The sequence below is a fragment of the Polypterus senegalus genome, chromosome 4 (genome assembly GCF_016835505.1).
Source record: "Polypterus senegalus isolate Bchr_013 chromosome 4, ASM1683550v1, whole genome shotgun sequence".
Taxonomy (NCBI): domain Eukaryota; kingdom Metazoa; phylum Chordata; class Cladistia; order Polypteriformes; family Polypteridae; genus Polypterus; species Polypterus senegalus.
The window spans coordinates 236,210,995-236,237,023 of record NC_053157.1 but is presented as its reverse complement, the minus strand read 5'-3'; the positions used below and the strand labels follow the sequence as shown (position 1 = coordinate 236,237,023).

The following is a 26,029-nucleotide window of genomic DNA, read 5'->3' as shown; positions in this document are numbered from 1 at the left end:
GATACCTTTAGTAAAGAAATGACCTCACTCCCCTCTGATGAATGCTGGGAGGAGCTTTGACATTTATTAGCCACAGTAGAATGAGCCCTTCTCACGGCAGCCATTTTGACATGAAACAGTATGGCAGGCACAGGTGTCACTAATGGTGTAGATGAAGCTTCTGTTTAGTTTCAGTGTAGCATAACTGGCACCTTCATTAACATTGTTACTAACACCTGTGCTTGATGTACTACTTCATGTCAATATGGCTGCCATGAGAAAGGCCCATTAGTGATATGAAACCAGGTGATGCCACCTGTAAATAATGAGAGCTCAGCAACGACTCCAAAACCAGAGGCCACACTTTCTGGAGATGTTCATGGCATGATAAGCTATCTTTGGTTAAAATTGACCAAATGTTGACCTTACTCTCCTCTGATGAATGCTGGGCAGAGCATTGGCATGTATTAGCCACAGTGGAATGGACTCTTTTTATAGCAGCCAAATATTATGGCAAGCACAGGTGTCACTAATGACATTGATGAAACTTCTGCTCAATTTCAGTGTGACATAATCGGGACCTTCATTAACGTCATTACTTATACCTGTGCTTGCCGTACTACTTCATGTCAATATGGCGGCCATGAGAAAGGCCCATTAGTGATATGAAACCAGGTCATGCCACTTGTAAGTAATGACATCTCAACAATGACTCACAAACCAAAGGCCACATTTGCTGGAGATGTTTATGACACGATAGCTTTAGTAAAGAAATGACCTCACTCCTCTCTGACGAATGCTGGGTTTATTAGCCACAGTAGAATGGGCCCTTCTCACGGCAGCCATTTTGAAATGAAACAGTATGGCAGGCATGGGTGTCACTAATGGCGTAGATGAAGCTTCTGTTCCATTTCAGTGTAGCGTATCTGGCACCATACTTCATCTGTGCTTGCTGTACTATTTCATGTCAATATGGCTGCCATGAGAAAGGCGCATTAGTGATATGAAACCATGTGATGCCAACTTAAGCAATTAGAGCTCAGCAACGACTCAAAAACCAAAGACCACACTTTCTGGAAACATTCATGACATTATAAGCTAGCCTTAATAAAAAAATAAATAAATAAAAAATGGACCAATTATTTTTTTTTTTTTTGCTATTCCATTTTTAACATTATAATCCCTCATAACATGGTCATTTTCATTTTTGGGATAACATAAGATTTACACAAAACATACAGAGCTGGAAAAGAGCTTTAAAACAATACGGGAACCATTTCTGTACAACTAATAGGTAGCCAGTCATAACCCACAAACACACACCTCCATAAGTTCCCACTTAGCTGAAACCTCCCTTAATTTTGACCCGAGACGCGTGCCATTTCAGTTCCATGGGTTACTCATATGACCAAATCAGCAGGTCAAGTTTCATTAAAATTAGTGACGATGACGTCCAGAAGTGGGACATGGAATTACGGACCACTTTAACTGTTTGTGCTGTAAATTCACAGCATGGTCACGCTGTAGCACCTGAACTGTTCCTAATGTTGGCTTTTTTTGCAGTTTGTACAGGGTGGCGCTAATTGGTAGGGAAACAAGAACATTCTGGAAGCTTTTTTTTTTTTTGAGGTGATCTTCTGTACTCGGCAACCCAACACGGTTTCAGGTGTTTTTTTCCACGCCTACCTCAGTTCTCAGTTTCTCTCGAGCGTGGATATTTGAGTGGTAGTTAAGGTTGCTCATTTGTGAAAAGCGTTTACCACATTCGGAGCAGCAGTACGGCTTCTCTCCAGTATGAATCCGCGTGTGCTGCCGGAGAGTGCTTCGGTCAGCAAATTGTTTGCCACACTCAGAGCAGCAATAAGGCTTCTCTCCCGTATGAATCCGCGTGTGCCGCTGAAGAGTGTTGAGGTCAAAGAATTGCTTGCCACATTCAGAACAAGAACATGGCCTTTCTCCAGTATGAATCCTCATGTGTCTCTGGAGACTGCTAGGATTAGCACATCGTCTGCCACATTCTGAACAGCAATACGGCTTTTCTCCCGTGTGGAATCTGCTGTGGCTGTGAAGAGCGCTACTATCCGTGAATCGTTTGCCACATTCAGAACAGCCATATGGCTTTTCTCCCGTATGAATGCGTGTGTGCTTCTGAAGAGCGCTCGACAAAGAGAATCGTTTGCCACATTCCGAACAACAGTGAGGCTTCTCTCCAGTGTGAATTCGGATGTGCCTCCGTAGATCGCTTGCTTGTATGAACCGTTTACCACATTCACTGCAACAATAAGGCTTCTCGCCGCTGTGAATTCTCAAGTGGTTATGAAAATTACCTAAAAAGGAGAATCCTTTACCACATTCAGAACAGCAATAAGGCTTTTCTCCCATGTGAGTTTTCGAATGATTATGAAGACTGCTGTAATGAGAAAATGTTTTTCCGCATTCGGCACATCCATACGGCTTCTCTCCGGTATGAACGCGTGTGTGCCGCTGAAGAGCGCTGTTATGGGGGAACTGCCTACCACACTCAGCACAATGGTAGGGCTTTTCACCAGTGTGAATTCTTTTATGCGTCTGAAGACGGTTTCTGTGCGGAAATAGTTTGCCACATTCAGAACATGCATACTGCTTCTGAATTGTATGCATCGACTTACTTTTACAGTCAGATTTGTTTCTAAAGGCTTCTTCACACTTCTTGCTGGTGTATAAAGCCTCTTGGTCTGTGTTAAGTCCTTGCGGTCGGTTAGGGGTGATGACTTCCATCGGAGTCAGTTTTACAACATTTGGTGAAGATGTCTGCAGAGAAGTTGATGTCTTTGATCCTCTTGTCGATTTCTTCATCTTCCCGTTGTCCTGTTTCTGCTTCAGGCCGCACTGAGGGGAAGTCTGAGCAGACGAAGACACGGGGAAGCTGCAATTCTCCAAGATATCTGCAAATGACACAAACAGGTTATTTTAATTAATTGTTATAAAATATAATTGTTATACAGTTGTGCTTGAAAGTTTGTGAACCCTTTAGAAGTTTCTACATTTCTGCATAAATATGACCTAAAACATCATCAGATTTTCACTCAAGTCCTAAAAGTAGATAAAGAGAAACCAGTTAAACAAATGAGGCAAAAATATTATACTTGGTCATTTATTTATTGAGGAAAATGATCGAATATTACATATTTGTGAGTGGCAAAAGTATGTGAACCTTTGCTTTCAGTATCTGGTGTGACCCCCCAATAACTGCAACTAAACTTTTCCGGTAACTTCTGATCATTCCTGCACACCGGCTTGGAGGAATTTTCGCCCATTTCTCCGTACAGAACAGCTTCAACTCTGGGATGTTGGTGGGTTTCCTCACATGAACTGCTCTCTTCAGGTCCTTCCACAACATTTCAATTGGATTAAGGTCAGGACTTTGACTTGGCCATTCCAGAACATTCACTTTATTCTTCTTTAACCATTCTTTGGTAGAACGACTTGTGTGCTTAGGGTCGTTGTCTTGCTGCATGACCCACCTTCTCCTGAGATTCAGTTCATGGACAGATGTCCTGACATTTTCCTTTACAATTCTCTGATATAATTCATTGTTCCATCAATGAAGTCAAGCTGTCCTGGCCAGGATGCAGCCAAACACGCCCAAACCATGATACTACCACCGCCATGTTTCACAGATGAGATGAGGTTCTTATGCTGGAATGCAGTGTTTTCCTTTCTCCAAACATAACGCTTTTCATTTAAACCAAAAAGTTCTATTTTGGTCTCATCCGTCCACAAAACATTCTTCCAATAGCCTTCTGGTTTGTCCACGTGATCTTTAGCAAACTGCAGATGAGCAATGTTTTTTGGAGAGCAGTGGCTTTCTCCTTGCAACCCTGCCATGCACACCATTGTTGTTCAGTGTTCTCCTGATGGTGGACTCATGAACATGAACATTAGCCAATGTGAGAGAGGCCTTCAGTTGCTTAGAAGTTACCCTGGGGTCCTTTGTGACCTCGCCGACTATTACATGTGTGCCTTGCTCTTGGAGTGATCTTTGTTGGTCGACCACTCCTGGGGAGGGTAACAATGGTCTTGAATTTCCTCCATTTGTACACAATCTGTCTGACTGTGGATTGGTGGAGTCCAAACTCTTTAGAGATGGTTTGGTAACCTTTTTCAGCCTGATGAGCATCAACAACTCTTTTTGTGAGGTCCTCAGAAATCTCCTTTTGTTTGTGCCATGATACACGTCCATAAACATGTGTTGTGAAGAGCAGACTTTGATAGATCCTGTTCTTTAAATGACACAGGGTGCCCACTCACACCTGATTGGCATCCCATTGATTGAATTTCACCTTCAAACTAACTGATCATCCGAGAGGTTCACATACTTTTGCCACTCACTAATATGTAATATTCAATCATTTTCCTCAATAAATAAATGACCAAGTGTAATATTGTTGTCTCGTTTGTTTAACTGGTTTCTCTTTATCTACTTTTAGGACTTGAGTGAAAATCTGATGAAGTTTTAGATGAAATTTATGCAGAAATATAGACAACTAGCCAACCCGCGGTGTACCATACGCCGCATAATCAGGCCGGTTTTTTAATTATTTTTAAGCACAGGGAGAAAATTAACATTTGAAAAATCGATAATGTAATAAATCAGCAAGAAAAGCAGCATTGTAACAATGCACGGAACGGACCAACACACAATCGTCCATGTGGTGCTCAGGGTGGAACAGGAGGAGAGGAGAAGGACGTCCACTCCACTCCCTCCGTCATGCTAGTCTGCTGATTTCTCGTTCAGTATGCACTGCCTGCTCATGTGCCCACCTCTAACTCGTCACTCGAGTCGTTGTCGTCTTTGTACAGTCCAGATGCACCTGTGGCTCACGTAGACTTTTCATTGCTCTGTGCGGTTTTGGTTGCCTTTGTATATATAATCCACCTGACCACGGTGTGTACAAAGTGCAGGAGTATCTAAGAAGACGCATGTTTGTTGCGGATGCAAATCGCTGTATGTAGCGTGTAAAACAGTTTGCTATGGTCACACGGTCGAGCGTCATAACCAAAAACTCGGTTTTTAAAGACTGCTTACTTCATTGTGTTTTAACCTCAGTTGTAAAGGAACGTTTTAAGGATCCCATGGGATTCCCCTCGCAAACAGTTTTACACGCGCGCATATGGCGATTCACCTCCGCGAGAAACATGCCTCTATTAACAGTCAGCGTGGGTCGGAGCTGCATGTGACCTCTATGACAGACGGATGTAAATGACGCCGGTTTTTCTGTGTCGTCACGTCCGAGTTGGTGGCCGTGGCTCTGTAAGTTGTCGTCGTATCCAATGGTCTTGGAGTTGGTGGGCGTGGCTCCTTCCTGCGTGCGCCATAGGTGTCTCACTTGTCGGCGGCTTAGTGAATCCACGCCCTTCAGTGCTTTCCTGGTTGTCTTGCCTTAGTGAATTATATATATATATATATATATATATATATATATATATATTTATTTATTATATATATATATATATATATATATACACACACATACATATACATTATATATATATATATATACACACACACACACACACACACACACACATACATACATACATACATACATACATACATACATACATACATACATACATATATATATATATATATATATATATATATATACATATACATACATATATAGATTCTAAAGGGTTCACAAACTTTCAAGCACCACTGTACCCGCCTCTCTGGTTACCGCTGCTTTCTCACACTGAGACTCCATTCCTGCTCTAATTTGTCTGTGGGGGCCTTCTGTGTTCTCCCGGCGTCTACTCAATTGGTTCATCTTCCTCTCTTATTCCACAGATGTCTGAGCTGTGCTAATCATGATCTGATAAGCTGGAGTGTGGATGTGTGTGCCAGTGTGCCCGGCAGTGGCCTGGCATCCATTCCTGGGTTACAAATCTGCCTCTGGCCCCAGGTGAAGAAAATGGAGATGGATAGAATCTGAACAGTGGAACTGGCACAGGGTGGCTTTTATGTGGATTCGGGCAGACTCAAGCTCAAGCCCCTTCATCTTCAGTGGTCCCGGTTGCCCCTCACTCTTTGTTATTTTTCAGTGCTCTTCCTTATCTCAGTCCTGCTAATCTTTAGCCGGGCCCCGCAGAGGACGTGTCGCCTATAATGACAGACTCGGCCCCCACGCCATGTCTTATTTCTCCAGAACCGTTGACATTCGCCTCCATGATGCTGCTGGGGTAGGCCTCTGGCCTCCAGTATGTGACGCTCAGTTGGATTAAAAGTGTTTGACAATATTATGGGATGTATGTTAAAGACCCAAGTGTACATTGAATCATCAAACCCTCCCCTCACATTCTGTCAGCTTACATTACATAATAATGTCCGCAAGGAAAGCAACGTGAGCTGCGTAAAATGTGTGCGGCTTTACAGTTTTTAAGATATCTCTGTGTGTGTGTGTGTGTGTGTGTGTGTGGACACGACATCCCAAAAGTGAATCCGTCAATCTGAAGGGAACTCATACGACAGAAGTCTGCCGAGTCTGACCAAAAAATGGCTTACATTGATGGAGCTGTGCAGAGGGAACGATTGTCTGCTTCTTTTGTGCACATTTGTGCCTTCACTGCAGCAGCTCCACTGAGGAAGTGCACGTTTCTTGACACGATTTCCGGCTTTTAAAACACAATAGCGGCCTACATTGCTTCACGGTCAACGGCAGGGCTTTATACGCAGGAAGTCACATGCTGGGCACTTTAGATTGGTTGACGCTCAGTTAGATTTGATCAATTTCTTATTTGCGAGGTGAGCTGCTGTTAGGCGTCATTCACCCAAGCAAGTCGTCTCCTCCATTCTGTGGTGTAGTGGGTCCACAGCGCATGGAACAAAAGGGCCACTTTTAAATAAGCCTCACCTAAGTGCACAGGTGAGAAACTGTCCGCATCCGTGACTGTTTCTGGGGCCGCTGATTTGCCACAGCTGCCATGCCCTCTTGATAAATAGAGGCGCGAGTCGGCTAAGGAGAGGAAAGAAAAGGAAGAGAGACAAAGAAAGATGGAGGTTGCTGGAGAACAGGAAGCAGTGCGAGCGAGCGAGAGAGAGAGAGAGAGAGAGAACGAGTGCAGGCTCACAGGTAGGCAGCTGGGCGTGAGCCCCAAGAAGGGTGTTTTGGGGGCAGAAGGAAACGGTCGCTCCAGCTGAGAGAGCAAGGAGCTGGAGTGACCAGTTGAAGGACGACAGGCTGCGTAAGGCTCTGAAGGCAGCAGGAGTCGGGAGGCTTGGTGGGTGAAGTCCTTGACGTGAGCGTCCTGGTCATCAAGGAAACCAAATCTCGGTCTGGGATGAGGGCGCAAACCGAAGCCAGGGATCGGCCAGACCAGTCGAGCGGAGAAAAGGTCAGCAGCTGAGAGGGCGACTGTCCTGTTGAGGGGCCCAGACGGAAGAAACAGGAGAGACACCAAGTAAAAGATACCGGGCTTTGGATTGCGTTTTAGCCTCGTTGTTTTTAGGAGATTTTTCTAATGGACTTTAACCTCCACGTTCAGCACTTGCTTTTATGGATTATTTATTTGGATTTTTGAAGACGCTGCACGTTATTTCATTTGAACATTGTTTTTGCTGTTGTTGTTTTAATAAAAGCACTTGACACTTGTGCACCATCCCCTTGCTATGCTGTTGCCTCACTGCTAAGCTCGTCAATGACATTATTGACGGTGACAGGTTCAAGGGCTTCCGGACAGATGATGGGAGCATGCAGCGAATCCGCATCGTCACACTTTCAGATTCAATCAAATGTGCATCTTACTCTTAGTCCTACTTACTAAAAATGACAGGGTAAGACTTGGCAAATGTCCTCGGTTCCACTTTGTTTTATGCTCAACCACAGGACTCACTTCTTTCAACACTTCTAGAGGACTTCTGCTCTGCCACTTCTCTCCCATTTCCTCCAAAAACAAACACCACGACGAACACAGGAAGAACTTGAAAATGTGACCAGCCTCACGTTCTTTATACGTTTAATCACGTTACTCACCCGCTGCCACACTCCGAGGCGACTGCTGCTCTTCTCCTTCCTCGATTTTCTCTTCAGGCTCAGATTTTGGCTCTAGAAGATTCTGCTGGGTAGCCTTCGTGGCCCAGGGCTGTAAACAGGAATGCCATTCTTCACCGATACGCCACTTTAAAATATTCCCACTTTCATGCTTTGGCAGCTCCAGCCCCATGGACAAATCTTCCGAATCCTCGACTTTGACCGCAAGGATCTCCCCCTTGGGTTCTTCCTCTTTGAAAACCGAAATCCTTCCTTCACAATCCTCCAGTTTCACACACAAATCCTCCGGTGCACCCCACTCACAGTCCTCTTCTTTAATGTGGGCCAGCGTCGCATCCCTGCCGTCCTCTTTCGCCGAGGCCATGCTCTGTGTGAAACTCTTCACTCCCCTTATGGGTCTCGTCTCACATGGGCAGCCCCGGCCTGGAGGCCATTGGACACACCTCACTGCGTGGCCACTGGTGGGGACAGGGGGACAAGGGGAGGTGGCGCCTTTAGACTCTGCAAATAGAAATGGGATAGAATCACTTCATACACTCGCCAAAAACGACCTGAGCAGCTATTTTTCAGGCTTAACGTACAGGTTATCAAATACAAAGAAAACTACAAGACATTTAAAATACCGGGAATCCCTCATTTTAGCAGATTTGTTGTGAAAACCTACTTGAGACAGAAACACAAAGCCAAGAACAGGGAAAGGGGAGAAAATGCATTTTATCCCCTCCACTTGGACGTGTTGTGATGGACGGTCGGCAGCTCATCCTGGCCGCTAGATGGCATCTTCCCTGCAGCATGGAGGTGCCCCGGATTCCCGCAGGGCACCATGGGAGATGGAGTTTGGCTTCACGGCCCTTATGGGTGCCGTGGGTGCCATCGTGTGACGCTGCAGGGAGACGCAGGGATTTTTATTTTCCCTGTAGCCCGGAAGTACTCCCAAGTCACGGGGACGGAAGAACAGAAGTACTTCCGGGGTGAAGAAAATAGAAGTCTTTATCCGACCCGGAAGTGCTATTGAATCACACGGACAGAAGGACTGGACTGGGTCATGGACTATTTAAAGGACTGATCGAGACCCAACAGGTGGAGCCGGAGTTGGGAGGGAGTGTGACCGAGCTGCTGGGAGCAGAGGAGGATAATTATTGTGTTACTGATCATTGATTTATTGTGTATTGTGGTGGTGGAGGTGCTTGAAAAGCACATTATTTCAAGGAGAAAAGAAATGAAAATATTTCTAGTGCTTTTACCAGCTGTCTGGACGTTTTGTCTGTGGGGTTTGAGGAGCGACATCGCCCTCTAGTGTCAGTATAAAATGGTTCAAATACAGGCTGGTCCAAAATGACAACGAAGCGCCTCGCCGCCTGTCCTCGGCAGAGTTTTCCATTTCCTGAAGAGGAGTCTCGCCGATCAAACGGCATGTGAAGTCGCACATCATCGTCGTCACGCCCTCTTCTAGCGATCAGATTGGAGGCATTCCGCTGGGCAGATAAACCACCGGATTACTGCACAGTGCGGCAGGGCACAAGCACAGCTCCTCTCAACTCCAACCAAGATAACATTTCACAGGAAAGAATCAATTCTGCCCAATAAAAGAAGTCTGTGACGCCCGGGCATTTTTGAGGAGTGTGAGAGTTCACCTCATGAAATGCAACGGAGCCCATCTGGAGATTGAAACAAAGAAATGAATCCTCACCTGAACTGGTGCAAAGCAAGGAATCTGAAAACATCTTAAGACTAAACTGCCACACATCAAGTGCAGGTGGCGCGTTGGCGTGGTGGGTAGTGCTGCTGCATCGCAGTTAGGAGACCCGGGTTCGCTTCCCGGGTCCTCCCTGCGTGGGTTTCCTCCCACAGTCCAAAGACATGCAGGTTAGGTGCATTGGCTCTAGTGGCGCCTTGCCCGGGGTTTCCTGCCTTTTTGGCTGACCCCCCTGTGATCCTGTAATTAGGATATAGTGGGTTGGATACTGGATGGATGGACATCAAGCGCAGAAATCGGGGGATGGTGGTGTGGTGGAAATTAGGACATGAATGTCAGCAGGCTTGGCACCCTCAGAACCGAGTCACCCAAACTCTTCTAGAACATTTCAGTCATTAGTTATCGTTCTGATGCCGATCTTTCAGAACATGGAGTAGGTGCTTACGGCAGCACCCGACGAGAAGAATTCATCATTCATTGCAGAATTCCAATATTTTAGGGTTCCTCTAGAGCAGGGGGTTCTCGCCTGGTCTGGCTTTGGGACTCACCATCACCCCATAATGACAAGCCGCAACCGAAAATTTTCAACGTCTCAAATTTATTGAATGAAAAGATGGTGCAGTTTGAACCTGAGATGGTAGAATTGAATATCACAGTATGCCAAACCAAGAAAATCGAATGATAAACCAAAATGACCAGCAGGTGGCGATGCCAGAGCGGGAGAAATGTACAGTAATCCCCTGCTCTATCACGGTTCAGCTATCGCGCCCCCGCTACATTATGGATTTATTAATACTATTATTATTACTTGGGGGCTCCGCTCGCCCATCCCCTCGTTTGGTTTACCGGATAAACAATTTAAAGAGATTGTTATTTTCATGGCCATTGTTACATATCCATTATTTTCATTTTTACTTTAAAACTTTTGTAAAAACTATAGTTGTCCTTTATTTCTCGCCCCGGGCGTGGTTGAATCTCTTTCTCGCGGCACTTATAATGCTCCCCGCGTTGTGAAATCGGGGTGTGTCTGAACGCAGGCGAAAGAGATGCGATCGGTTCAGCTGGTGTCTCGCTGCTGCTGGCCAGCAGCGTGTTGTGGTTGTCGTGCTTTGCTTCAATCACTTAAACGCCTGTAAAGTAGCTGTCCCTTTTCCACTTCGTGTCTCTGTAGCACTCTTTGTGCTGCTTCTGCCAAGATTACTGTTCTGTTTGCTCTGTGCGTTCTTAAAGAGAATTGGGTGGGGGATAGGGGGGGACGGGGGAGTTGTGTGACGGCTGAACGCACGCTAAAGAGAGGTACCCGGATCTGGTCACGATCGCTTCGCTCCAACCCCCCTCAGGGCTGTGACCCGAATTTTAAATCGCATATTAAATCAGAGGGCGGCACGGGGGCCAGCAGTGGTAGCGCTGCTGCCTCGCAGTTAGGAGACCCGGGTTCGCTTCCCGGGTCCTCCCTGCGTGGAGTTTGCATATTCACCCCATGTCACTTCCTGCTGGCGCTCCAGGTTTCCTCCCACAGTTCAAAGACATGCAGGTTAGGTGGATTTTAAATTGGCCCTAGTGTGTGCTTGGTGTGGGGGTGCCCAGGATTGGATTCCTGCCTTGTGCCCTGTGTTGGCTGGGATTGGCTCCAGCAGACTCTCGTGACCCTGTGTTCAGATTCAGCGGGTTGGAAAATGGATGGATGGATGGATGAATGGATATCAAATATGGCAAAAAATGGGGTGGTCAATAATATTAGCCCCATGTTAATGTTTGCTTTCAAAACACGCCTACACTAATTAACCAATCGGCTTTGAAACCACACCTGTGCAATCAATTGGCTTCCTAACAACACTCAATCAGCATAAAGAGACTCCCAAGGAACAGGGCTCTTGAACACATGAGCGGGACTACTGTTACTGACCATGCCCAAGACAAAGGAAATCAGTCTGGAGCTCAGAAAGAAGAGAGTAGAGGCTTGTGATAAGGGGCAAGGCTACACTGCCATTTCCAAGCGATTCACAGAGTCTGGAACGGCTGTACGTTGCATCATTGCCAAGTACAAGGAGACAAATTCTGTTAGAAACAAACCTGGCCGTGGCCGTGAGCGCAAGATTTCAAGAACTCTGGAGAGAAAAATAGTCAGAGATGTCAGCAAGGAACCCCGGACATCTGCCAAGATGATTGTTGCCGACCTGGCCTCTTCTGAAAGAAGAAACACAGTTGTGAGGGCTCTTCACCGTGGTGGGCTTCACGGCCATCGTCCCAGAAGAACCCCTTTACTCAAAGAGCGGCACATCACAGCCCGACTGAACATTTGAAATGTAAAGATGATTTTTGGAAGTCTGTGCTTTGGTCTGATGAGACGAAACTGGAACTGTTTGGGCACATGGATGTTGCTTATGTTTGGCGAAGAAAGGGACGGGCCTTCAACCCTAGGAACACAGTTGCCACAGTTAAACATGGTGGTGGGAGCATCATGGTGGTGGGAGCATCATGCTGTGGGGCTGTTTTGCAGCCTCAGGCACAGGGAAGCCTTGCTCGGGTGCATGGCATCATGAAAAAAAGAAAATGATGTTGACATTCTGAGGGAGAATATGCAGAAATCTGCTCGTAGTCTAGGCTTAGGTCGTCGCTGGGTCTTCCAGAAAGACAATGACCCAAAGCATACATCAAAATGAGTTCAACAGTTTTTCAAGGATACCAAAACCAAGATCTTGGAGTGGCCCGCACAGAGCCCAGACCTCAATCCCACTGAGAATCTGCGGCAAGTGCTCAAAACTCGGAAACCACGCAATTTGGACCAGCTAGAACAATCTGCGATGGAGGAACGGACCAAAATCCCTCAGGAGACCTGTGCTAATCTAGTAAAGACCTGCTCTAATAGATTGTTGTCAGTATTGACTATTAATGGGCATGGGGCTAATAATTTTGGATGTCTCATTTTTGCCCTTTCTTGTTTCCACTCAGTGTGTCAATAAAATATCCAAACTACAATTAGTGGACCTTGTTATTTTGGACACCGATACGCTTTAAAAAAACAAACATTTGTTGTTAATAGTCATTTTCATATTGGAATCAGGAGTGTTGCCTAATTTCATAAGGGGGGCCTAATAATTTTGGCCATAACTGTAAATCACCGTCATCCTTGACGGTGTAAATCTTAGCGGCCCCTGACCTAGACGACTACAACCAACGGGGCGACGCACACTCCGTATGGACTGGGTCTTTAGGAGAGAAGTCTCGCCAGCGCGGCACTCAGGGGCGGAATAGTCAGACCCCTCAATCAGAGCCTCCATTGCGGACGATGCTGTGAGCTGCGTGGAGTCGAAGTCAAGATCAGTGAATCTGTCTTCACTAACTGATGCCCCCCACGACCCCACCCAACACTCAGTCCATGCAAGCATTGAACAGAGTAGGAGAATGGACGCACCCCCCCGACGGACCCCAGAATCAGTTGGGAAAAAAAACGCAGAGGGTCTGCCTCCACTCTTCCCAGCACCATATAACCATTTTGCAGATTTATAATCTCACGTATATATATATATATATATATATATATATATATATATAGTGGTGTGAAAAACTATTTGCCCCCTTCCTGATTTCTTATTCCTTTGTATGTTTGTCACACAAAATGTTTCTGATCATCAAACACATTTAACCATTAGTCAAATATAACACAAGTAAACACAAAATGCAGTTTTTAAATGATGGTTTTATTATTTACGGAGAAAAAAAGTCCAAACCTACATGGCCCTGTGTGAAAAAGTAATTGCCCCCTAACTGTGGTGTATCACACCTGAGTTCAATTTCGTAGCCACCCCAGGCCTGATTACTGCCACACCTGTTTCAATCAAGAAATCACTTCAATAGGAGCTGCCTGACACAGAGAAGTAGACCAAAAGCACCTCAAAAGCTAGACATCATGCCAAGATCCAAAGAAATTCAGGAACAAATGAGAACAGAAGTCATTGAGATCTATCAGTCTGGTAAAGGTTATAAAGCCATTTCTACAGCTTTGGGACTCCAGCGAACCACAGTGAGAGCCATTATCCACAAATGGCAAAAACATGGAACAGTGGTGAACCTTCAATGGAGTGGCCGGCCGACCAAAATTACCCCAAGAGCGCAGAGACGACTCATCCGAGAGGTCACAAAAGACCCCAGGACAACGTCTAAAGAACTGCAGGCCTCACTTGCCTCAATTAAGGTCAGTGTTCACGACTCCACCATAAGAAAGAGACTGGCCTGCAAAAACGGCCTGCATGGCAGATTTCCAAGGCGCAAACCACTGTTAAGCAAAAGAACATTAGGGCTCGTCTCAATTTTGCTAAGAAACATCTCAATGATTGCCAAGACTTTTGGGAAAATTCCTTGTGGACTGATGAGACAAAAGTTGAACTTTTTGGAAGGCAAATGTCCCGTTACATCTGGCGTAAAAGGAACACAGCATTTCAGAAAAGAACATCATACCAACAGTAAAATATGGTGGTGGTAGTGTGATGGTCTGGGGTTGTTTTGCTGCTTCAGGACCTGGAAGGCTTGCTGTGATAGATGGAACCATGAATTCTACTGTCTACCAAAAATCCTGAAGGAGAATGTCCGGCCATCTGTTCGTCAACTCAAGCTGAAGCGATCTTGGGTGCTGCAACAGGACAATGACCCAAAACACACCAGCAAATCCACCTCTGAATGGCTGAAGAAAAACAAAATGAAGACTTTGGAGTGGCCTAGTCAAAGTCCTGACCTGAATCCAATTGAGATGCTATGGCATGACCTTAAAAAGGCGCTTCATGCTAGAAAACCCTCAAATAAAGCTGAATTACAACAATTCTGCAAAGATGAGTGGGCCAAAATTCCTCCAGAGCGCTGTAAAAGACTCATTGCAAGTTATCGCAAATGCTTGATTGCAGTTATTGCTGCTAAGGGTGGCCCAACCAGTTATTAGGTTCAGGGGGCAATTACTTTTCACACAGGGCCATGTAGGTTTGGATTTTTTCTCCTAAATAATAAAACCATCATTTAAAAACTGCATTTTGTGTTTACTTGTGTTATATTTGACTAATGGTTAAATGTGTTTGATGATCAGAAACATTTTGTGTGACAAACATGCAAAAGAATAAGAAATCAGGAAGGGGGCAAATAGTTTTTCACACCACTGTATATAAACGTCTACACATGGAAGTGTGTGTCGGTCTGTCAAGCCCAGAAGTGCGAGGCTACAGCAATGAAGCTCAAAGGAAGCGACTCTGAAACCAAAGAGAAATCGCTGCCGCGAATACACAAGCGAGGTGAGCACATCGGCAAAACGAAATCTCCGAGGACAGAGAAAGTCGCTTGGCCGCCGACATACAAGGGGGACGAGCAGGTCGGCAGAACGAAACTGACGAGGAGCTGCGAATACACAACTGATGAGATTGACTGACTGATTGATTGATTGATTGATTGAAGTGCAGGAATCCATGGTGTCTTTTTACAGCACGGGCTAACGCAGCTAATACATATAAACTGCTCCAAAAACTGAAAGGACCACTTTGAAAACACCTCAGATCTCGATGGGGAAAACAAATCCTGCTGCGTATCTCTACTGCCATGGACTGATATGGTGATGTATCAGGAACAAAAAGGATGGCAAAGAAAATGATCAACCGACAGAGAGAGGGGGAGAAATCAAAGAAACCCCGGAAATCAAAGGGAACAAATGATGGGGCAGGCAGGCCGGCGAGTCCATTATGCCAACCAAATTGTACTCTGTAGTTTGTATGCCCCTCCCATGCCTGACAACATCCTAATAAGATGACGGATGGTGTCCTGTGGGAATCTCCTCCCACATCTGGACCAGGGCATCACTGAGCTCCTGGACAGTCTGGGGTGTCAGATGGACCCAAACATAATGACCCACCCAGAGGTGTTCTATTGGATTGAGGTCAGGCGAGTGAGCGTGGAGGGGGGAGATAGTCAATGGTATCAATTCCTTCATCCTCTCGCGACATGAGGCTGGGCATTGTCGTGTACCAGGAGGAACCCAGGAGCCACTGCACCAGCATAGGGTCTGACAATGGGTGGTCCAAGGATTTCATCCCGATACCCAATGGCAGTCAAGATGCCATTGTCTAGCCTGTAGAGGTCTGTGCATCCCTCCATGGATATGCCTCCTCAGATATACCATCACTGACCCACCACCAAACCGGTCATGCTGAACGAGGTCACTGGCAGGCTAAACGCCATCCACGGCTTCTCCAGACCCTTTCACGTCTGTCACATGTGCTCTCATCTATGAAAGCACAGGTCGCCCACCAGTGGTGGACCTGCCAATTCTGGTATTCTATGGCAAATGCCAATTGAGCTCCACGGTGCCCACTAGAGGACGTCAGGCCCTCAGGCCACTCTCATGAAGTCCGTTTCTGATTGTTTGCTCAGAGACATTCACACCAGTGGCCTGCCTGCCAGCTGGATGTCATTTTGTAGGCTCTCTGCCAGTGCTCATCCTGTTCCTCCTCACACAAAGGAGCAGATACTGGTGGGTCCTGTTGATGGTTTAAGGTCCTTCTACGAGGGGCCCTGTCCAGCTCTCCTGGAGTAACTGCCTGTCTGTCTCCTGGAATCTCCTCCATGCCCTTCAGACTGTGCTGGGAGACACAACAGACCTTCTGGCAATGCTACGTATTGATGTGCCTGCCATCCAGGAGAAGTTGGACTACCTGTGCCATCAAAAACTGTAAGGTCCAGGTATGGACTCATGTTACCAGTAGTGACACTGGCCGTAGCCAAATGCAAAATGTGTGACAAAACAGAGGAGGAGGGACAAATGTCAGTGGCCTCCCTCCATGAGGGCCTCTTCCAGTGTAAAAAGAGGGGTACAGTAGAAATGTAAGTGATATAGGAGACCTCCTATGATTTTTTTTTTAAATAAATGTTGGAAAATGTTATCCCTCCAAGGTTCACTAGGCATGGGACACACATTTCCACCGCCATAGTCCTGTCATGGAAATGCAGGTCCCCTCCAACAGTCAGATTAGCAGTAGAGTAAAATGTCCTATTGAAGGTCGCACGTGAGCTTTGTAAAGATATCGTGGTCACTTTCATTCTTCCATTTGTTGCCAGCAGCCACAGTAAAGACTCAGCCACAGAAATAATTGTCCTCAATGACAGATTCATTGAAGGGGCACAGAGGAGAAGCAAGGGTTATAAAGGGTTGCTTCAAAACGTATTAAAGAAGCTGAGCACAATTCCATCTATCCAATGTTCATTTTGCAGGCAGCAGCCGGGAATGAGTGACCCTTCCAGTGCGAAAGGACAGCGAATTCCACAAGGCACCGATGTATTCGTATCATAAATCGGACTTCACAAAGGCGGCGGCGAGGTGACTGACTGAGCGGCTGCGCGTGCACGAGATCGGCGGGCAAGACGGCGATAAATCAGCAGGAGAAACGGCGGGCAGAAGTGCACGAGCAAGATGAGGTCAATACAACTGGCAGCCTTTTTTTCCGCACTCTGACATCTTCAAAACGTACCAACATCGAGTAAGAACACTCACAAAGCAACTGGAAATGAGTACCGAGCGCAGTTAGAAGCAAACTAATGAAGCCTCCATTAAATTGTCTTTATTTATTATCTAAAAACCCGGCGTGAGAAATCTCCTACAATCTGGAGCTCCTCGGCGTGTCTCCCTATCCGGATTCCCACCCGTACTCGACTCCCGCGTCCGTCATTGTCATACCTTGCGCACTTTCTGTTCTTCTTGTGGTCTGATAGAAATCTGAACAAGAGTATCACACTAAGCGTGAGCTCGAGGAAACAGAAAGATCTGTAGTCAGATACTCTTGAAATAGACGGAAACAAAACTACACTCGTGACGTCATCAACATGCGACGATGATTCGTTACCGCGCTGCGCATCCGCAGAAGGCGATACCGCTCTTAGCGTCAGATTACTCCGACGTCCATGCTAGGCGCCTGTCAGCAAAATGGAGAAGAAATAAAAAAGAAAGACGGGAGAGAGAGGACGACAAGGAGGAGGATAAAAAGGAGAAGAGGTTCTGGTGAGTAACGGGCGAATCGGGTGGGGAGAGAATACCGGGTGGGAAACGAAAGGAAAGTGCAGCAAAACAGGGGCAGACATGGCGGAATGGCAACTGCCGCGTAGGACCAATGAATGTGAAAAGCAGAAGAATAAAATTTAGCTGCGGCAGTCCGCAAAAGTCAATGCGTTTTAGTGATGAGTTCCACCCTTCCGTTTACGTTCACACTGGCCCAGGTCGCCAGACTTCCGTGTACGCTCCTGTCCTGTCCCGTGCTTGTCATCCAGTCATTGTTTAACGTGCGTAAGAATTCACAAAAATCTGAGATCCCAGATTGGAAGTTTCACAAGGACTTTAAACCAAGTAACCCTTTCAGTACAAACGGAGTGTCCGCCTAACCCCTGTAGACACGGGGAGGGCTGTGGGGTCCTTAGCTCAGACTTGTAGTATCAAATACAACCAATTCATCACAGGACACGTTAGCACACACCGCACTCGTGTTTGATTGGACTTCCAGAAGAGAATTAAAATCATACAGACTCCCAGAAGACTTTAGAGAAAGCGTAATAGGAGTTTATCTTGATCAAAGCAGAAATAACACTGAGAAGGTCAGTAACAATGGTGGGCAGACTTGGAAAAAGTACTCCGACGTGATGCTTGAGTCAAAATTAAAGTACTTCCATTAAAATAGCAAGTATTTAATTAAAAAAAAAATAAGGATATAGATAGATATAGATAGATATAGGTAGATATTGAAAACACATCAGATCTCAATGGGGAAAAAAATCCGGCTGGCTATCTCTACTGCTATGGACTGATATGGTAATGTGTGAGGAACAAAAGACTGGAAATGAAAACGTTGAAACCGACAGAGAGAGGGCTGAATTCAAAGACACCCTGAAAATCAAAGTGAAAAAAGGATGCAGCGGCAGGCGAGTCCATTTGGTCGAAATTTCATTACAGCAACTCCAAATCATACTCAGTAGTTTGTATGGCCCTCACTTTTGAATGAGAGAATAGCATCAAGTGAGTGACACTTGCGGGCTATTGATCTGGTCAGTGAAGTAGCAGAGGGGCTTGCTCATCAGTTTCAGCTGCTTTGGTGCACTAGAGGGGCAACACTGAGATGACCCCCAAAACAGGAATGAATGGTTTAACAGGTGGAGGGAGGCCACTGACATTTTTCCCTCCTCATCTGTTTTGTCACTCATTTTACATTTGGCTATGGTCAGTGTCACTACTGGTAGCATGAGTTCATACCTGAACCCTACAGAGTTTGGTGGCACAGGGAGTTCAACTTCTCCAGAATGGCAGGCACATCAATACCAAGTGCCATTGCCAGAAGGTTTGCTGTCTCCTAGCACAGTCTGAAGGGCATGGAGGAGATTCCAGGAGACAGACAGGCAGTTCCTCTAGGACAGCTGGACAGGGCCCCTCGTAGAAAGTCCTTAACACATCAGCAGGACCCACTGATATCTGCTCCTTCAGCCAAGGAGGAACAGGATGAGCACTGGCAGAGCCTACAAAATGACCTCCAGCTGGCAGGCAGGCCACTGGTGTGAATGTCTCTGACCAAACAATCAGAAACAGACTTCATGAGGGTGGCCTGAGGGACCGACTATGTCCTCTAGTGGGCAGCATGGAGCTCGATTGGCATTTGCCAGAGAATATCCACTGGTCCACTGGTGGACGCACTGTGCTTTTCACAAATGAGAGAAAGTTTACCCTGAGCACATGTGACAGACGTGAAAGGGTCTTGTGAAGCTGTGGAGAACATTATGCTGCCTGTGACATTGTTCAGCATGACCAGTGTGGTGGGGGGTCAGTGATAGTATATCCGAGGAGGCATATCCATGGAGGGACGCACAGACCTCTACAGGCTAGACAACGGCATCTTGACTGCCATTAGGTATCAGGATGAAATCCTTGGACCACCCATTGTCAGACCCTATGCTGGTGCACGACAATGCCCGGCCTCATGTGGATAGAAGTATGAAGGAATTGATGCCATTGACTGGCACCTCCCCTCCACGCTCACTCGCCTGACCTCAATCCAATGGAACACCTCTGGATGGGACACTATGTCTAGATCTCTCTCTCTCTCTCTCTCTCTCTCTCTCTCTCTCTCTCTCTCTCTCTCTCTCTCTCTCTCTCTCTCTCTCTCTCTCTCTCTCTCTCTCTCTCTCTCTCTCTATATATATATATATATATATATATATATATATATATATATATATATATAATTATTATTTTTTTTTTTTTTATTAGGCTGACCCGCCTTTTAGGATGACCACTTCTTAAGGCAATTCAATATGTAGATCAATTTGATATTTTATACAAACTCATTCATTGGGTTATATTGCATTTGAGCGGTATTACTTTAATACTCGTAGTTTCTGTTATTTTTGTGATGAAATTTAAACTTTTTTTCTATATTGAGGTGAGCCCTTTTGAACCCCCCCTGATATTTACTACTGCGTGAGGCATTTGTTCTCCATCAACATTAATTATTTCCAGAGACATAATTTTGTCTATTTTTCCAGCGCATCGCGCACAAAAAGCAAGGAGCGATGGGAGCACCAGAACTCTGCTCACATCATGTAAACTAGATGCAAGCTGCAAGTAGTAAGTCTGTGATAAGCAGAATACCGCTACGCTTTGCACTCACGGGACGGAAGGACAATCCCGACTGCTTTCATATAGAAGGAGTTATAGATATATATAGATGGATATAGAGATATATAGATGGAGATAGAGATATATATATACAGTGGTGTGAAAAACTATTTGCCCCCTTCCTGATTTCTTATTCTTTTGCAGGTTTGTCACACAAAATGTTTCTGATCATCAAACACATTTAACCATTAGTCAAATATAACACAAGTAAACACAAAATGCAGTTTTGAAATGATGGTTTTTATTATTTAGGGAGAAAAAAAAATCCAAACCTACATGGCTCTGTGTGAAAAAGTAATTGCCCCCTTGTTCTAAAATCACCTAACTGTGGTGTATCACACCTGAGTTCAATTTCGTAGCCACCCCCAGGCCTGATTACTGCCACACCTGTTTCAATCAAGAAATCACTTCAATAGGAGCTGCCTGACACAGAGAAGTAGACCAAAAGCACCTCAAAAGCTAGACATCATGCCAAGATCCAAAGAAATTCAGGAACAAATGAGAACAGAAGTAATTGAGATCTATCAGTCTGGTAAAGGTTATAAAGCCATTTCTAAAGCTTTGGGACTCCAGCGAACCACAGTGAGAGCCATTATCCACAAATGGCAAAAACATGGAACAGTGGTGAACCTTCCCAGGAGTGGCGGCCGACCAAAATTACCCCAAGAGCGCAGAGGCGACTCATCCGAGAGGTCACAAAAGACCCCAGGACAACGTCTAAAGAACTGCAGGCCTCACTTGCCTCAATTAAGGTCAGTGTTCACGACTCCACCATAAGAAAGAGACTGGCCTGCAAAAACGGCCTGCATGGCAGATTTCCAAGACGCAAACCACTGTTAAGCAAAAAGAACATTAGGGCTCGTCTCAATTTTGCTAAGAAACATCTCAATGATTGCCAAGACTTTTGGAAAAATACCTTGTGGACTGATGAGACAAAAGTTGAACTTTTGGAAGGCAAATGTCCCATTACATCTGGCGTAAAAGGAACACAGCATTTCAGGAAAAGAACATCATACCAACAGTAAAATATGGTGGTGGTAGTGTGATGGTCTGGGGTTGTTTTGCTGCTTCAGGACCTGGAAGGCTTGCTGTGATAGATGGAACCATGAATTCTACTGTCTACCAAAAATCCTGAAGGAGAATGTCCGGCCATCTGTTCGTCAACTCAAGCTGAAGCGATCTTGGGTGCTGCAACAGGACAATGACCCAAAACACACCAGCAAATCCACCTCTGAATGGCTGAAGAAAAACAAAATGAAGACTTTGGAGTGGCCTAGTCAAAGTCCTGACCTGAATCCAATTGAGATGCTATGGCATGACCTTAAAAAGGCGGTTCATGCTAGAAAACCCTCAAATAAAGCTGAATTACAACAATTCTGCAAAGATGAGTGGGCCAAAATTCCTCCAGAGCGCTGGAAAAGACTCATTGCAAGTTATCGCAAATGCTTGATTGCAGTTATTGCTGCTAAGGGTGGCCCAACCAGTTATTAGGTTCAGGGGGCAATTACTTTTTCACACAGGGCCATGTAGGTTTGGATTTTTTTCTCCCTAAATAATAAAACCATCATTTAAAAACTGCATTTTGTGTTTACTTGTGTTATATTTGACTAATGGTTAAATGTGTTTGATGATCAGAAACATTTTGTGTGACAAACATGCAAAAGAATAAGAAATCAGGAAGGGGGCAAATAGTTTTTTACACCACTGTAGATATATAGATATATAATATAGATATATAGATATATAGATAATATATATATATATATATATATATATTATACACAGTAATCCCTCCTCGATCGCGGGGGTTGCGTTCCAGACCCCGCCCGTGATAGATGAAAATCAGTGAAGTAGAAACCATATGTTTCTATGGTTATTTTTATATATTTTAAGCCCTTATAAACTCTCCCACACTGTTTATAAATATTCCCCGCAGAGTTATACAGCATAAACCCTTTGTATTCTCTTAGATATTAGGTAAGATTCATTGAAATTATGTATGTATATACAGTAAAACCTAAATATTATTTTAAAGAAATCGAGTGTCTCCGATATCATATGTTACAGCCATTACAATAGACATGCCACCAGCAATAAATACATTACAAGCAAGAAAAATAGTATATAGTAAATGTGTGTACAGTGACACTAAGCGTCGCGTACATGTACTTAGTACTGTAAGTAGAAAATTAATTACGGTTACTCACCAACAATGACACGATGACTTGTCCGATAACAATGAGTTTAGTTTTACTGCACAACAAAGGAGAGCGTTACAGCCCTTAAAGGAGCCACTTCAGGCGACTGTGTAGCACCGCCGTTGTTCTTCTTCAATCCAAATCCCTAAAGCAGATTCCATCCAGACTACTGCCTTATTACATCCACTTACAACTTGTTTTGCACCCTGGTTAAAAGGACACTGCGGCCGTAGATCTTATATTCCTTTCCTACTTTTTAAATAAGAATCGTAGCCTCATTGAAGCAGGAGCAGATCGTTTTGAAGCCATAATGAAGGCCTTGACTATGCACAAAGGTTAACTCTTTACACAGCGAAACACGTTGATGCTGAATGAGCGTAACGAGACTTCCTGGTTAACACTGCATTCAGCACACAGGAACTTTGCTGCGTGCTCTATTTGGTTAGCTTCTCCGCCATCTGCCAATAGCGTCCCTTGTATGAAATCAACTGGGCAAACCAACTGAGGAAGCATGTACAGGAAGTAAAAAGACACATTGTCCACAGAACCCGCGAAGCAGCGAAAAATCAGCGTTATATATTTAGTTATGCTTACATATAAAATCCGCGATAGAGTGAAGCCGCGAAAGTCGAAGCGCAATATAGCGAAGGATTACTGTATATATATATACACATACATACACACACACACACGTTGACAAAATTGTTGGTACCCTTCAGTCAATGAAAGAAAAACTCAAAATGGTCACAGAAATAACTTTAATCTGACAAAAGTAATAATAAATAAAAATTCTATGAAATTTAACTAATAAAAGTCAGACATTGCTTTTCAACCATGCTTCAACAGAATTATTTAAAAAAATAAACTCATGAAACAGACCTGGACAAAAATGATGGTACCCCTAGAAAAGCCTGAAAATAATGTGACCAAAGGGACATGTTAATCCAAGGTGTGTCCACTAATTAGCATCACAGGTGTCTACAATCTTGTAATCAGTCAGTGGACCTATATATAGGGCTCCAGGTAGTCACTGTGTTGTTTGGTGACATGGTGTGTACCACACTCAACATGGACCAGAGGAAGCGAAGGAAAGAGTTGTCTCAGGAGATTAGAAAGAAAATTATAGACAAGCATGTCAAAGGTAAAGGCTATAAGACCATCTCGAAGCAGCTTGATGTTCCTGTGACTACAGTTGCACATATTATTCAGAAATTTAAGATCCATGGGACTGTAGCCAACCTCCTGGACGTGGCGCAGGAGGAAAATTGATGACAAATCAAAGAGACGGATAATACGAATGGTAACAAAAGAGCCCAGAAAAACTTCTAAAGAGATCCAAGGTGAACTTCAAGCTCAAGGAACATCAGTGTCAGATCGCACCATCCATCGTTGTTTGAGCCAAAGTGGACTTCATGGGAGACGACCAAGGAGGACACCATTGTTGAAAACAAATCATAAAAAGCCAGACTGGAATTTGCCAAACTACATGTGGACAAGCCACAAAGATTCTGGGAGAATGTCCTATGGACAGATGAGACAAAAATTGAACTTTTTGCCAAGGCACATCAGCTCTATGTTCACAGACGGAAAAATGAAGCATATCAAGAAAAGAACACTGTCCCTTCTGTGAAACATGGAGGAGGCTCTGTTATGTTCTGGGGCTGCTTTGCTGCATCTGGCACAGGGTGTCTTGAATCTGTGCAGGGTACAATGAAATCTCAAGACTATCAAGGGATTCTAGAGAGAAATGTGCTGGCCAGTGTCAGAAAGCTTGGTCTCAGTCGCAGGTCATGGGTCTTGCAACAGGACAATGACCCAAAACACACAGCTAAAAACACCCAAGAATGGCTAAGAGGAAAACATTGGACTATTCTAAAGTGGCCTTCTATGAGCCCTGACCTCAATCCTATTGAGCATCTTTGGAAAGAGCTGAAACATGCCGTCTGGAAAAGGCACCCTTCAAACCTGAGACAACTGGAGCAGTTTGCTCATGAGGAGTGGGCCAAAATACCTGCTGAGAAGTGCAGAAGTCTCATTGACAGTTACAGGAATCGTTTGATTGCAGTGATTGCCTCAAAAGGTTGTGCAACAAAATATTAAGTTAGGGTACCATCATTTTGTCCAGGCCTGTTTCATGAGTTTATTTTTTAAATAATTCTGTTGAAGCATGGTTGAAAATCAATGTCTGACTTTCATTGGTTAAATTTCATAGAATTTTTATTTATTATTACTTTTGTCAGATTAAAGTTATTTCTGTGACCATTTTGAGTTTTTCTTTCATTGACTGAAGGGTACCAACAATTTTGTCCGTGTGTGTGTGTGTGTGTGTGTATGTATATATATTGTATATATATATTGTATATACACATACTAATATAAGGCAAAGCCCTCACTGACTGACTCATCACTAATTCTCCAACTTCCCGTGTAGGTAGAAGGCTGACATTTCGCAGGCTCATTCCTTACAGCTTACTTACAAAAGTTAAGCAGGTTTCATTTGGAAATTCTACGCCTAATGGTCATAACTGAATCCTACTTACGTACATATATATGGTCATAGCCTGCAGCTCAGTCGCCGTGTGAGGGGTTAAATCCGCATCATCACACTTCCCACGTAATTGAGTGCCTGCCCATATAAGGCCGTCTGTCAGCAGCTATCCAATAGACACGCTGCTGCGAAATATTCACGGGTGAAGGACTGTGCTTCTGCAAATGAAGATGAGATGGTCAGGCAAAAACTCCGAGAAAGTGCGAGAGAAACTTTTAAGTGCCGGGTCTTAGTTAACATTAAATAAAGCCGTGAACATCTCACGACATAGCACAAGCACAGCTGAGAATCTTCGATGCATGTACTCCAAGCAGCTCACGTGAACTGACTTTGCAGGACTGGGAAATGTAAACCCATGCATGCAGTGTGTGATGTAACAACCCTCTGACGCTGAACAAGCCTTTTGTAGACATATCAATAGGAAAGCAAGGTGTAAAGCTCAAGTTTAAATTACGTTCATAGGCTGCCGCTGGCGTTTGACATGCCTACGACAAATGCGATATTCACGAGATACAAGTTTAATGAGAAGACGCTGGGTATAAACGAGACTTTTGTTCACTTTGTAATGGAGTGAAAATTGCTGGTGAAGGACTGTGCTTATGCAAACGAATAGGACAGCAGGGTGTAAAGCTTAAGTTTAAATGAAGTTCATAGACACGCTGCCGCTGGCGTTTGTCATGCCTATGATGAATACGATATTCACGAGATACAAGTTTACTGAGAGGATGCAGGGTATAAACGAGACTTTTGTTCACTTTGTAACAGAGTTAAAATTGCTGGTGAAGGACTGTGCTTATGCAAACGAAGATGAGATGGTCAGGGATAGAATAGTGTTTGGCACAAACTCAGCGAAAGTGCGAGAGAATCTTTTAAGTGCCGGGTCTGAGCGAACAT

At 44.7% G+C, this 26,029-nt stretch overlaps 2 protein-coding genes across 2 annotated transcripts in view; one reads left to right on the top strand and one right to left on the bottom strand.

Moving 5' to 3' along the window:
* The window catches only part of LOC120528218 (zinc finger protein 665-like), a 71,026-nt gene that overhangs the window by 34,775 nt on the left and 10,222 nt on the right, over positions 1 to 26,029 (top strand). The gene's annotated exons all lie outside the window — the stretch shown is intronic.
* LOC120528205 (zinc finger protein 3 homolog) lies at positions 1,593 to 17,733 on the bottom strand. The gene is made up of 3 exons (XM_039752290.1): positions 17,414 to 17,733; positions 7,995 to 8,513; positions 1,593 to 2,903 (listed from the first exon to the last, which is right to left on the bottom strand). The coding sequence occupies exons 2-3, from the start codon at positions 8,374 to 8,376 to the stop codon at positions 1,642 to 1,644; spliced, it is 1,644 nt and encodes a 547-aa protein (XP_039608224.1). The 5' UTR covers positions 8,377 to 8,513; positions 17,414 to 17,733; the 3' UTR covers positions 1,593 to 1,641.

Bases quoted from the DNA above. Each gene is read 5' to 3' on its own strand.
- LOC120528205 (XM_039752290.1), bottom strand. From the start codon at position 8,376: ATGGCCTCGGCGAAAGAGGACGGCAGGGATGCGACGCTGGCCCACATT. The intron at 2,904-7,994 runs GTGAGTAACGTG...TGTCATTTGCAG, and splicing joins GCCTCGGAGTGTGGCAGCGG to ATATCTTGGAGAATTGCAGC.